The 15,227-nt window shown below is 41.9% G+C and overlaps 1 protein-coding gene across 9 annotated transcripts in view; it reads right to left on the bottom strand.

The window, feature by feature from the left end:
* The window catches only part of LOC107378798 (serine/threonine-protein kinase ULK4), a 161,821-nt gene that overhangs the window by 66,004 nt on the left and 80,590 nt on the right, over window positions 1-15,227 (bottom strand). For all 9 annotated transcript variants that reach the window (XM_070550837.1, XM_070550834.1, XM_070550835.1 and 6 more), the window contains 3 exons: window positions 11,427-11,478; window positions 10,397-10,571; window positions 8,032-8,124 (listed from right to left, as the gene is read on the bottom strand). In XM_070550837.1, coding sequence (XP_070406938.1) covers window positions 8,032-8,124; window positions 10,397-10,571; window positions 11,427-11,478 — 320 coding nt within the window. The remainder of the gene's footprint in view (window positions 1-8,031; window positions 8,125-10,396; window positions 10,572-11,426; window positions 11,479-15,227) is intronic.

Genomic DNA, 15,227 nt, shown 5'->3' on the forward strand with positions numbered 1-15,227 from the left:
CTTCCAGTTGTTTGTATATTGTGTCACCATATGTGAAGTAAGTGGAGTTAGCTACCAGTATCGACATGGGCGATAAACAAAGGAAAACAGGAACAACCAAAGCAAAGAACCAGAAACCCAGAAAGACAAGAAGCAAAACCCGTGATAACCCTACCATACATCAAAGGCAGGACAGAAAAAATAAGAGCAACAATGAAAAAACACAACACAAACACACCAACAAAACCATATACAACAGTTGGAAACAGACTAGAACACCCAAAAGACAAGATACCAGCTGGACATACAGTGGGGCAAAAAGGTATTTAGTCAGCCACCGATTGTGCAAGTTCTCCCACTTAAAATGATGACAGAGGTCAGTAATTTTCATCATAGGTACACTTCAACTGTGAGAGACAGAATGTGAAAAAAATCCATGAATTCACATGGCAGGATTTTTAAAGAATTTGTTTGTAAATCAGGGTGGAAAATAAGTATTTGGTCAATAACAAAAATTCAACTCAATACTTTGTGACATAATCTTTGTTGGCAATAACAGAGGTCAAACGATTACTATAGGTCTTTACCAGGTTTGCACACACAGTAGCTGGTATTTTGGCCCATTCCTCCATGCAGATCTTCTCTAGAGCAGTGATGTTTTGGGGCTGTCGCCAAGCAACACAGACTTTCAACTCCCTCCACAGATTTTCTATGGGGTTGAGGTCTGGAGATTGGCTAAGCCACTCCAGGACTTTCAAATGCTTCTTACGGAGCCACTCCTCTGTTGCCCGGGCGGTGTGTTTGGGATCATTGTCATGTTGGAAGACCCAGCCACGTTTCATCTTCAAAGCTCTCACTGATGGAAGGAGGTTTTGGCTCAGAATCTCACGATACATGGCCCCATTCATTCTGTCCTTAACACGGATCAGTTGTCCTGTCCCCTTAGCAGAAAAACAGCCCCAAAGCATGATGTTCCCACCCCCATGCTTCACAGTAGGTATGGTGTTCTTGGGATGCAACTCAGTATTCTTCTTCCTCCAAACACGACGAGTTCAGTTTATACCAAAAAGTTCTACTTTGTTTTCATCTGACCACATGACATTCTCCCAATCCTCTGCTGTATCATCCATGTGCTCTCTGGCAAACTTCAGACGGGCCTGGACATGCACTGGCTTCAGCAGCGGAACACGTCTGGAACTGCAGGATTTGATTCCCTGCCGTTGTAGTGTGTTACTGATGGTGACATTTGTTACTGTGGTCCCAGCTCTCTGCAGGTCATTCACCAGGTCCCCCCGTGTGGTTCTGGGATTCTTGCTCATCGTTCTCATGATCATTTTGACCCCAAGGGATGAGATCTTGCGTGGAGCCCCAGATCGGGAGAGATTATCAGTGGTCTTGTATGTCTTCCATTTTCTGATAATTGCTCCCACAGTTGATTTTTTCATACCAAGCTGCTTGCCTATTGTAGATTCACTCTTCCCAGTCTGGTGCAGGTCTACAATTCTTTTCCTGGTGTCCTTCGAAAGCTCTTTGGTCTTGGCCATAGTGGAGTTTGGAGTCTGATTGTTTGAGGCTGTGGACAGGTGTCTTTTATACAGATAATGAGTTCAAACCGGTGCCATTAATACAGGTAACGAGTGGAGGACAGAAAAGCTTCTTAAAGAAGACGTTACAGGTCTGTGAGAGCCAGAGATTTTCCTTGTTTGAAGTGACCAAATACTTAATTTCCACCCTGATTTACAAATAAATTTTTTAAAAACCCTGCCATGTGAATTCATGGATTTTTTTTTCACATTCTGTCTCTCACAGTTGAAGTGTACCTATGATGTAAATTACTGACCTCTGTCATCATTTTAAGTGGGAGAACTTGCACAATCGGTGGCTGACTAAATACTTTTTTGCCCCACTGTAAATGTGGAGTCGTTTACGAAATCCCATGCAAACTCTGCAGTAAAACATACATAGGAGAGACCGGATGCCAACTCAACACACGAACAATAGAACATAGAAAGGAGTGTGAGAAACAAACAAGTCGAAGACACACAAGAGCAGCAAAAGAAGAAGCAGAAAGCACAATAAAGAAGTCAGCTGTAACAGATCACTGCACAAGAGAAAACCATATAATGGACTGGGACAACACAAGGATCATAAACACCGAACAACAGAAATACAAAAGATGGATAAAGGAAGCTATAGAGATCAGGAGACGTGGATGTGGGACCATGAACAGAGGCGATGGGGTCTACACATTGGATCGTGCATGGGACTGCATCATCAGAGAGGGGAGAGCGGGCAACAGAGGGCGACAACGTCCTCTGCTGCCCACGGATAAATAGAGTAGGAAGTGTCGCTACCATCAGCGTCAGCTCTGAGGATGTTTGCAGACGCAAACGAAACAGCAAGGTAAAAAAAAAAACTTTTCCGTGTTTTAAAAAAGAACCAAAAATGCAGGTAGAAACGAAACACAGCAAGAACATGCCAAAGATGTTTAGCAGAAAATGATCAATAAAACTAAAATATAATGTGCTATAGAAATAAAACTGGATTAGATTAGATCTGCAAGGGACATACAGCTGTTTCAGATGTAGGCCGGTGCCGACCTCTCAAAGGTCTATAGGAAAGAAATGTCTCTTGTGTTTTCTCAAGGGGATGGCGGGCCAATGAGGCTAGAAAATGAGCAGTGTGATGTGAGAAAACATACAGGTGAAACTGGAAAAGTGGGAATAAGGTGCAAAATTCCATTTATGTCAATAATGCTGAACCAGCCTGAGACCATCTAAAGGCTCAGGAACCCTTTGTAATGAATCTGTCTCATATCTTAGTTTCACGTTTGAAGTTGAATTACCGACATAACTGAACTTTTGCACCAGACTCACATTTTTTTCTGTTTCACTTGTAGATGATTTGGTCACAAGTCTGTCAGCAGCGTTTTGCACAACTGATGCAAGCAACAAGTGAATAAGTAATTACAGTTAACATGTATTAAAGAAGCAAAAGTTTGAATAGCAATTTCCATTTTGGGTTGTGAAATAACTTAGAAATGTTTGTTAACTGATATAAAGAAGACTGAACCAAGGACTGAACATGACCATCTAACGCCGGGGACACACCGGCCGCCGAAGCGCCGCGAAAAGGGGACCACCTTCATTCGGCGCCCTTGTTATCCTATTCTATAGACCACATGGGCCGTTGAAGCACCGCGAAGCGCCGCCATGCAACGATCGTTTCGGCGTCTGCTCTATTTTTTTCGCGAGCCACGGGTGAACCGCGTCAATCCTGGCAGGAAGTCAAACCTAGACATAAGAGGCAGGCCAGTAAATTTAACAAAATAAAGCATTTCAAAATACAATTCCGCGATAGTCAAATGTGTTCGTAAACAGACACTGCATAAAAACCACACACACACACACACACACACACACACACACACACACACACACACACACACACACACACACACACACACACACACACACACACACACACACACACACACACAGCAAACTTGTGTGTGTGACCACGTGAAGGGGGTGTGGTTTGGGGTGTCTTTCAACCGGAGCAAACAGGACAGAGAGGCGGAAAGTCGTAGGCCAGCTATTAACAACTGGTTCACACCATAGGTTCACACACACACGTGCAAACACACACGTGCAAACAGCAAGGGGGAGGGGGGTGTCAAGGAAAAGAGCAGAGAAAAGGCGGAGAGGAAATGGAGGACACCAACAAGTGGTTAAAAGAAAAACTATGAGGCGCACCTCGACCGGAGCGGAGAAACAAGCGTCTGGCCTGAACTGAGGAGCAGCGAGCAGCGGCCGAATTTCGCTTCGCCTCCCGGCGCTTCGGCGGCCGGTGTGTCCCCGGCCTAAGGCAGAAGTTCTCAACCCTGGTCCTGAGCTCCCCCCTGTCCTGAGAGGGTTTTCAGTATGTCTGCTTCAGCACTACTGATTTACATATTTGCACTGCCTTCTCAGCATGACATCACTTTCTGCAGAAGCCCGTTAGTCACTAGTTATACGCTACCAGAGTCTTACTTTACCCAAGGAGGTAGGGCTGGGCAATATAGAAAAAAATCTTACCACGATGTTCATTTTCACATGAAAGATTTATTTTAATCTAATATCTTTAAGAAAAGAACAGAATTAATCAAACAGGCACTGGAATATTAATTCTTAAAATGTCTCTGCTTGTTTTTAATAAAATTTGTTTAAGAATATGCAATAAAGAAAGAAATAAGACAGAAAACCAAAACAATGTTTTAGCCGTGAAATTTTAGGCAGTTTTAAAAGAAAAAATCAAAACAATGAAATAGACACTGTCGTTGCTCAGAAAGAAAATCTATTTAAATTCTTGTCTTCTCATATGTACAGAGGGACGGGAGGAAGGTTTGCTTCATAGGCGAGCGGCTCTGAGGGGCCGTGGCCTGGCCAGAGACTCGCTGCCTTTATAGCCCACAGGAGGTGCAGCTGGCATAGTGGTGTACCGTAGATGATTGGAGTTTTAACCTGAAGAGAGCGCCACACTGATGGTTTTAGACAGAATCATTACATTTTAAATGATACCCACACGTCTAAAACAGTATTAGACACTCATTTATACAGTTTATCAGCAAAAACACACTTATATTGGGGTAAGTTGTTCTTTAAGTCTGAGGTGTGGCAGCAGGGAAACACCTAAAACATGAAGGACAGGCAGGCGCTGAGGACAAGGGTCAAGAAAACCCATCTAAGGTAAAACCAGTCAAAGTTTACTCCAAGGTTCCTGATAAAGCACTTTGTATAAGAGACTAGAGGACCAAGACTTTCCGTTATTGGAGTTGATTATTTTCTGGAGCCAGAAAATGGATTTTAGTTATTTCTTCATTCAGCTGGAGAAGAATTTGAGCCATCTAAATGTTTGTACGGTCTAACCACTTATGTGAGATGTGTGAGAAACAGATAGCTGAATGTCATCTGCATAGCAGTGAAGTGAAACAACTTCCAAGGTGCTTAAAATGTGCTGAAGGGGCTGCATGCACACCGGAAATGAGTGTGAATAAATAAAGTTGAGAGGTCAAATATCATTATTAGATCTTTTACTAATAAAATCTGACATGTTTAATCAACAAACAAATATTTAGCATTATTATTAGATCTTTTACTAATAAAATCTGACATGTTTAATCAACAAACAAATATTTAGCAGTTTTGTTTCGTTGGGTATGTGGGTGTGGATCTTGTGGGGTTTTAGTGGTGCCGTTTCTGTTGTGCTGCAGTATTATATTCTCAGTGGCAACACCTACTGTTTAAAGGGAGAGCTGCAGCAAGTGCAGCTGGACAGACACCGTCTAGCACATTTGGTGCCAGAGTTAGTTTCACTCTGACTAACTGATGTTCCTAGAGAAAGTAAGGCATGTGTTGAATCCAACGATGGTGTGAAAATAACTACAGGTATCTGATGATATGTGCAGCTTTGTGATTATCTACAAGGTGTTATGACATCACTGTCTTCAACTATTTTAGTGTTTCCTTTTTAAATCCTCACCAGCACACATCTATATTCCAGTCATGGCTGCTAATATTAAACAGTGGGGCTGCTGTTTGTTTATAGAAGTGTTGATTTTTTATTTGTGAGTAGTTACAAATAATTCCTTTGTGAGAATATTATGTTTCCGGCTCATTGTAGATGTTGCTCATGGCTGCAGAGTATCCATGCTAGGATGAAAGCAAACTGGAGGCCTGTTTGTGAACGGTCATTTTAATACGTTCATAATTAGTCCTGTTGAATTGTATATAATCATTCACTTCTTCCACTGTCTTAAAACACACCAACCTGCATCGTGTTGAATCAAAACTCACACTGAATTGTGACAGAAGAGTAAATCATCTTCCTCCAGTCAATCTAACTTTTATCCTAAAACCCAAATGTATAATTCTACTCACTAAACCACTGCTGGTTGGGTAATATAATGTTCACTGACAATTTAATGGTTGTGATGGTTTGTAAAATTATTAATATAACTAATCAACTGCCAAATCAAACAGTTAATCTTTTATTGTGGACTTGCACCATAAGAAGGATTGGTCCTCTTTTTGTGAGAGTTGTGTTTTATGATTGATTTATCGATTTCGGGTAACAAAATATAATTAAACTTATTATTAAAATAATAACTGTTAAGTGAATCTCATAAATGTTCTGTCACTGAAAGAGTTGTGGCATTGAGTGAGCTATTGTGGGATCAGATCTCACCCCTCTTTGCTTATCAGCCTTGGAGCACTTCCCATACCAGACTGTTATGGAAAATGTCAGGACACGGACTCCACACACATTAAAGAACAATAAAGCCTCTTCATACATTATAGCTGCCAGTGGGCCTCATTAATTAGGCTGGCTGTGTTAATGGTCCATGTAAGGTCAACGAACAGTGCAAGTCCATGTTTTTAGCTTCATGACTTCTCCTAAGACAAACAACCCACACACATCTCCTCTTCTTTACTCAGGGTTTGTAAAGCCTGATGGATGGGCTTTGAAACAGGTCCAGACAAGTCTCACTTTGACAAACGAGTCACAGACATTTAAGCTGTAGATGACTAGGACAGATAGCTTTGTTAGCACTACTTGGTGAGTTTGTGGGTCACATTAAATACAATCAAAGGACCCCACTGACACATGGGCCTCAGTGAGGATCTATTATACAACTGGGACTCTCCACCATTTGACCTTAGAACTGAAGAAGCCTCTCGGATGAGAGGTGAAACGTCTTCAAGCAACTCAAAGAAGTCCAGACACTTTTCTTTCAAAGCTCCTTAGACTACAATGACCTGGATGACTGAGAACCTTCACAGACATTATACAACCAAGTTAGTAAGTCCAACAGACATCTTCAGTTAATAAAAAACTATGTTTGGACCGAATATTTAACCACTAAATGTGATGAAACAGACAGTTTTTTCATATTAGCCAAACGTGTCTAACAGCCACCAGGAAGAAAACTAATCGTTCCACCATTTGGGACACTAACTCAAGGGTTACTGACATGTTACCAAGTCACACGGTAAATTCACACTTAGGTGTACAGTAGGTGTGAAAACAAACACACACACACACACACACACACACACACACACACGGGCACACACACACACACACACACACACACACACACACACACACACACACACACACACACACACACACACACACACACACACACACACACACACACGGGCACAAGCAAAACATTTTATTTCATTGTTAGACAAGGCTCTTGCAGGTTTTCTGAGCAACACCAACACATCATTATTTCTTGTATTTGGGTGTTAGGTGACTTTCCAACTCAAGAGCCAGTTCCAAACCCCTGAAGAGAGGATTACATCTACTTCGTGCAGAAATAATTTTGTTTTAGTGTTGTATATTTAAAGAGCTCGCATTACAGCTTGAAGCAAAGCTCTTGAGGAGTAGATAGCACGTGGAGATGTTTCAGCCCAACATGTCAATTCTGTGCACTCCTAAGTTAATGTAGCACCTTAAGCCTGTCACTAAACTGATTACCAATGCAGGAAATCCCGGGGCAAAAAGGGTCTAGTTGAATGCACATCACCTTCAGCAGTGCAGCTGGAGAGCTGTCTCTGCGTTAGCTCTGAATGCGCATCAGCAACATCAACAAACAAATGATCATTAGTATTTATCTGTACGTTGTTGAGAGTAAATAAATCACTGCACATGACATAGGCAAGTGTGTCTGTGGCACTTCTGCAGGTGTGTGTGAGAGTGTGCATTTATATACGCATCAGTCTGAAGGATTCATAGAGCTGAATTAAAACAAAGATGTTCTGTGATTAAAACCGGAGAATATTTAGAGTTCATTTGCAAAAACAGAAAACTTTATTTTTTATAAATAAGAAAAAAATGCATCTTTTTATGTTTCACTTGAGGTGGTATCACTCAGTTTGGTTACATCTGTTTTTGTAAATTAGGTCTTCATGCCGACACCAGAGTGAAATGGAAACAACTTCAATAACGCCAAGAAGAAGAAGTAAAAAGAATTTTACATTATGTAGCTTGAATGTAAAGTACCTGCAGATCTGACTGCTGTGTTCGGTCATGGACACCAGCAGTTTGAGGGCGTAGAGTGGAACAGGTTCTGGTCCAGTAAGAAGAGATTCAAACCTAAACATTAAAAAAAGCAAACAGTGCTTTGAAAAGAATAGTTGAGCGATAAAAGTTATTCCAATATGGAGAGAGAGAGAGATACGTGCTGCTGTCAAAATGTAACTGACCCTCTCAAATATCTTCTGTTTTTACCTCTTGGTTGAAAACATTTCAGTTATCAATATAATTTCAATACCAGATAAAATAACCTTAGTTAATACAAAATGCAGGTTTCAAAAAGTTCAATTGTGAATTGTGTCATTTTGGATAAAAGCATACAGTGGGGCAAAAAAGTATTTAGTCAGCCACCGATTGTGCAAGTTCTCCCACTTAAAATGATGACAGAGGTCAGTAATTTACATCATAGGTACACTTCAACTGTGAGAGACAGAATGTGAAAAAAAATTCCATGAATTCACATGGCAGGAATTTTTAAAGAATTTATTTGTAAATCAGGGTGGAAAATAAGTATTTGGTCAATAACAAAAATTCAACTCAATACTTTGTAACATAACCTTTGTTGGCAATAACAGAGGTCAAACGATTACTATAGGTCTTTACCAGGTTTGCACACACAGTAGCTGGTATTTTGGCCCATTCCTCCATGCAGATCTTCTCGAGAGCAGTGATGTTTTGGGGCTGTCGCCGAGCAACACGGACTTTCAACTCCCTCCACAGATTTTCTATGGGGTTGAGGTCTGGAGACTGGCTAGGCCACTCCAGGACTTTCAAATGCTTCTTACGGAGCCACTCCTTTGTTGCCCGGGCGGTGTGTTTGGGATCATTGTCGCGTTGGAAGACCCAGCCACATTTCATCTTCAAAGCTCTCACTGATGGAAGGAGGTTTTGGCTCAGAAACTCACGATACATGGGCCCATTCATTCTGTCCTTAACACGGATCAGTCGTCCTGTCCCCGTAGCAGAAAAACAGCCCCAAAGCATGATGTTCCCACCCCCATGCTTCATAGTAGGTATGGTGTTCTTGGGATGCAACTCAGTATTCTTCTTCCTCCAAACACGACGAGTTGAGTTCATACCAAAAAGTTCTACTTTGGTTTCATCTGACCACATGACATTCTCCCAGTCCTCTGCTGTATCATCCATGTGCTCTCTGGCAAACTTCAGACGGGCCTGGACATGCACTGGCTTCAGCAGCGGAACACGTCTGGCACTGCAGGATTTGATTCCCTGCCGTTGTAGTGTGTTACTGATGGTGACCTTTGTTACTGTGGTCCCAGCTCTCTGCAGGTCATTCACCAGGTCCCCCCGTGTGGTTCTGGGATTCTTGCTCACCGTTCTCATGATCATTTTGACCCCACAGGATGAGATCTTGCATGGAACCCCAGATCGAGGGAGATTATCAGTGGTCTTGTATGTCTTCCATTTTCTGATAATTGCTCCCACAGTTGATTTTTTCACACCAAGCTGCTTGCCTATTGTAGATTCACTCTTCCCAGTCTGGTGCAGGTCTACAATTCTTTTCCTGTGTCCTTCGAAAGCTCTTTGGTCTTGGCCATAGTGGAGTTTGGAGTCTGACTGTTTGAGGCTGTGGACAGGTGTCTTTTATACAGATAATGAGTTCAAACAGGTGCCATTAATACAGGTAACGAGTGGAGGACAGAAAAGCTTCTTAAAGAAGACGTTACAGGTCTGTGAGAGCCAGAGATTTTCCTTGTTTGAAGTGACCAAATACTTAATTTCCACCCTGATTTACAAATAAATTCTTTAAAAATCCTACCATGTGAATTCATGGATTTTTTTTTCACATTCTGTCTCTCACAGTTGAAGTGTTCCTATGATGTAAATTACTGACCTCTGTCATCATTTTAAGTGGGAGAACTTGCACAATCAGTGGCTGACTAAATACTTTTTTGCCCCACTGTAAATAAACATAGTCAGTTACAGCAGTTCCAGGACCTGAAGCAGCAGAACAGCCTCAGACCATCACACTTCCACCACCGTGTCGGTATGATCTTACTTTTCTGACACGCAGAGTTAGTTTGTAGATGTAACGGGATGCACATCTTCCACAAAGGCCTACTTTTGTTTGGTCAGTCCACACAATGTTTTTACCAAAACTCTCAAAAGCAATTTTGGTTCTAATGTTAAAAATGAAATAGACTGTCACAAAACAACGAGTGTCAATAATCCAACTTGAGCCGTTTGGATTACCATGAGCTGGATGACCGAGGACCTCCAGCAGCAGAGTAATCTATCCAACTGACCATTTTTAACGTTATTAGTGTACGTTCCTATCAATGCATACATTATCAGTATAAATCAGACCAACCTTGGAAGCAGGGATTTGGTGTAGAGAGCTGAGATTTGGCTCAAGGATTTTCCATCCTCTCCTTTTCTGTCTCTGTTTTCTGTCTTTTCAAAATTTTCTTGAATATCTTCATCTTGGACCAGCAGAATCAGGCTGAGTTCAGACAGCACCTTCAGAACAAACACCGACCACTCCACTGGAGTAAACAAAGACAATGCATGTTCATTTCAGTCAGAGTTTAAAGAATGGTGTGTGTGTGTGTGTGTGTGTGTGTGTGTGTGTGTGTGTGTGTGCGTGCGTGCGTGCGTGCGTGTGTGTCGGAAAGAGAAACCCAACATACCACATAAGGTGCTTTACTTACATCACAGTCAACATTCATATTTTAGACAAATTACTATACAGCCATACGTTAGTTACTTTAATTCTGACCCTAACCTTGAACACATAATCGTACCGTGAATTTAAAAAGTGAATTTAATATTGTTGAACCATTCCATCTATGTGAGTGTAGATTATACAACACAAGCACCCTAACAAACCCAACCAGACTTATTTTAGACTAACACAGCGTGACAAGTAACAGGGAAATAAAATGTTAATGGCAAACCAGAAGCCCCTTTACCCTAACAACCAGCTCCCTCGTGTCGGCAGCGAGCCCTAACAGCCACAGCACATTAATGACCGTCACAGGGTCCAAAACAAAAACAAGGCTGTGGATTACTGTAATGGTGCTTTACACAACATACTGGATTTCCCAAGGTTAGCCTCTCCAGCTCACCATCGCTTGTTTGTAATTCATCACAACACAGCCTGACTCATTATCTACGTCTTTGTTCATTTCTATCTTCTACTTCCTGGATTTTCTCTGCATTCTCAACTAAAATGCGAAACAAAGAAAAGAGTGTGAAGGTTGCCAGCTTTCTTCTGTCACAATGACCTTCTCTCTAAGCTGCCTTTCTATTTTCTCACTGCCATTTCTCCTCACTCACTCCACTCTGACACTAGCTACTCCTGCCACTGCTCTCTCCTGATAGTGACCCAGGGCTCGTACCATTTTTGCTGAAAGCCAGAGTTGTCAGAGGAGGCAGGATGGCATCCACAACCTGAAACGACATAAAGAAGAGAGACAGAGAAAAAATGAAAAGAGCACGTGAGATAAAGAAAAAAGTGACGCAGCATTGTTCGCGAATGTGTTGAAGGCTTGCATGTTTGTTCAGCGTTTTATGTACAATTCTTCTAGATTAGACAACACGAGTAAAGAGACAGTAAATGTCATTTTAATCGAGCTGGTTACTAAACTGAAAACCAGGCAATGGAACGTATTTTTAGAAATGGGGCTGTGTTAATCCTGTAGACTTGAACCATCAAACCGCGGTCACACATCAAACTGGAAATTCACCGTTGGATGATTTTTCTTTTAGGTTTTTGATCAAACACACGTTTTCCTCTCGGTAAAAGCCCTCTTCTAAGATGAAGCTGTACTGCTCAAATCTGCATGAATACTAATATTACCATAGAAACAACACTAATGCTGAGGGTGTGTGGGGTCATTACATTAAAAGCCAGAGAAAGAAAACTACAAAGGATGTTGCCCACTACCTAATGGCCCATGTAATAATAGCCCAGCATCAGAGGATGGATGGAGTGTGTAGGCTGACGTGTATTTGTGTTTTTGTTTGTGTGTGCTGGTGTTTATGGCCCTTTTACCTTGTTACTGATATCTCTATTGCTCAGTGTGGCAAAAATAATAATAAAAGAAATCATCTATACATCATATGTAGTAGAATACCCTACCCCAACCCTACTGTCCACTTTATATGTTGCTTTCAAAAGTATGGATTTTTCTGTACGCTCATGTGTGTTTATGGATGTTATGGATGTTCAGCACAGAGAAAATATTGCTCAATGACATTTGGTTGGATGGCCTGGCATCAATATGCATTTCTCTCCCAAAATCTGAGACAGACTGATATTCTGCATCAGGTCCGGGGATCGAACGATTGGGGACTGAAGTAGTCATTTTCCCCAGTAGTTTAAGGCATCCAGAGAAAAGAGCAGCAGAAGAACTAAAAGTAAATGTTCCCATCAGCCCCGTGTCCTGCCAACAGTGAAGCATATTGAGACCATTCATGTGTGTGGGAACTCTCAGCCAAGGGAGTGGACTCACTCACAGAACTCAGCCATGAATAAAAATGGTACCCAGAGGAAATCCTACCATCTAAGAAGAGTTTATCTAGTGTGATGGTATACCGAGCCTTGGAGCTCAAGTCCTGGGCCGATACTTTTCAAGAAGCCATTGAAATAAGGAGGAAAAAAGAAAACATCCAAGTTGTCCTTTAAGTTTCGTATGCTGGTGAAAGTTCTCAGTCATCCAGATCATGGTAATCCAGAAGGGTTCAAATGAAGGCAACTGGACTTCTTTGGTTTCTTGAAGACGTTTCACTTTGCATCCGAGGAGCTTTGTCACTTCTGACTGGAATATGGGAGGGTCAAGCTTATAAGCTGTCACTGTCTGTTGTTGCTTAACTGAGCAGACACTACCTACGAACTGCCCTCCTCCGTACCTCATGATGAAGTCGTTAGCCTCTATTGTGTTGAGGAGGGTGTGACTTAGACTGAAGTTGTCTGAGTTCACTGTGAACTGGAACTATTAGAGACAAACTGGGAATTAGTGGAGACCGGTGGTTTGCTTTGTTGATGCCCGGAGGGAGGAGCAGAGTGCAGGATGACTGCTCAGTATGCACACATTACTAGTGACTGTTGCACTACCTTCACTGTCCAGTTTAAAATATCACCAAGCTGAAGACATTTTAGCTCTGCTGAGGAGATAAGTTAGCACTGCGTTAGCCTGCTAGCTAACAGCTGCATCTTGGTGTCTGAGTTCCTGCTTGCCGTAAACCGTGTGACATTACTGCAAAAGATACTGATGTAGAGGAACTTGTTGAAATTAAAATGAAGCCATTGCTATTCCATTAGAAAATCTTTATCTCAGGATGATTTTAAAAAGTCATGATTGTTGTTTTAAAGGTTTAATCTGATTTCTCCTGATTCTGATCCCTTTAAAACCACATGATCGGATCAGAGCATCCCTAGTCAGAAATAAACATCAACATTTGGGTTCATGGCCAGGTAAACCCCAGACCTCAAGCCCATTACAAACCTGTGACCAACCCTTAAGAGACAGGTAAAAAAACATAAACCATCTACATGTGACATGTTCCAAGCACTTGTTATGCAATCATGAGCTGCCATCAGTCAGGATTCAGCCCAGAAGTGAACAAGCTGAATTGCAGATGCCTTAAAAAGAAGGACCAACATTATAAATAACGACTCTGCATAAACTTAGTTGTCAGTCAAAGCTTTTGAAACTTGGGCATTTTAGGAAGCAGCACATATTCTTAATAGTGTTAAATAAAACCGATAAGTATTTTGATGCTTTGTTCATATGAACAGAAATACATGACCAGATGAGATAAATGGTTTTAAGTTAGGACAAAAGTTGGAAAGAGAACTTCAAGCAAACTTTACTTTTAATCCAAAAAGTGAGAAGTCAGTGATGTAAATGATCTCCGGGATGAGTCTGTGTCCTTGTGTAGCAGTAATAAAAGCTAATCTGAGCTGGCTGGCTGTAATTAAAGTGTCTTCCTGTGTTATTGACAATCAGTAGCTCCAAGTCTCCCGTTAGCTCCCTGTCTGCTTCCTGCTTTTCTCCACAAACACATGTCAATAGCCATTAAACACAATCTCATTGTTGTTCCTCACGTACGCGCGCACACACACACACACACACACACACACACACACACACACACACACACACACACACACACACACACACACACACACACACACACACACACACACACACACACACACACACATCCTTAACCAAAACACCCACAGATCTGATGAGCTTCTCTTGGTTCAATACTTGATTAGTTTCTTGCCTAAAAACTCACATGTTCACCCTCTGTCCTCTGATCTCTAGTTTAGTAGAAAAGTGAAAATCACACAAAATACGATATGAAACTGAGAGTGGGCTGAATAAATGTAGACATTTAGTAGACGGCTTTATCCAAAGTAGCTCAAAAGCAATGGTCATTAACGAATCTAGACTGTTTCTAAGTGAAGACCGAAGCTTTACCTGAGGACACAATGTGTTTGAGTTTTCAAGGAATTCTTAGAGGTGAAGCTGAACATCTTTAAGAGTTTGGTAGCATACCATGTTCCCACGAGGACGAGTAACTGTGTTGCACTTTAGCCAGCAAAACATGCAGGCGTGTCCAAATTCAGCGGCTGCATCTTCAAAGACCCTGTCATGGTCTGCGTCCTGCGTCTCCCTCGTGTGTCTCCTTGTGTTCTCCATCCCTCTCTAGGTTTCCCTTATGTGTCTCCTTGTGTTCCTCATGTGTCTCCTTGTCTGCATCCCTCCTCATGTGCCTCCCTGTGTTCCCCAGGCCACTCCAGGTTTTTTCCCCTTAAGTGTTCCCCCCAGGTTTAAGCGTCCCTGTGTGTCCCCAACCCCCTCCAGGCTCTAGATTTCCCTTACATTTTTCCTTAGACACCTTTTATCATTAGTCTTCTGTTAAGTGTTTTATCTAGTCTGTTTTCTCCCTCTAGTTCATTTTACTCCCTTCCCCATTTTTAGGTCTGGTTTCCTCCCCTGCCCCGTTGTGCTCCTCCTCTGTTTATTGGTCTCACCTGTGTACAATTCCCTTATCACCCAGCCCTTGTGTAAATAACCCTGTCGTGTTGGTCCATTGTTTGTGTCAGCGTTGTCTCTAGGTCTCCAGGTCAGCTCTTTAAGTGAGCTCTTTGTCTCTAGGTCTCTTGGTTTTTTCATACTTAGATT

This window comes from Nothobranchius furzeri, chromosome 5, assembly GCF_043380555.1.
Source record: "Nothobranchius furzeri strain GRZ-AD chromosome 5, NfurGRZ-RIMD1, whole genome shotgun sequence".
Classification (NCBI taxonomy): domain Eukaryota; kingdom Metazoa; phylum Chordata; class Actinopteri; order Cyprinodontiformes; family Nothobranchiidae; genus Nothobranchius; species Nothobranchius furzeri.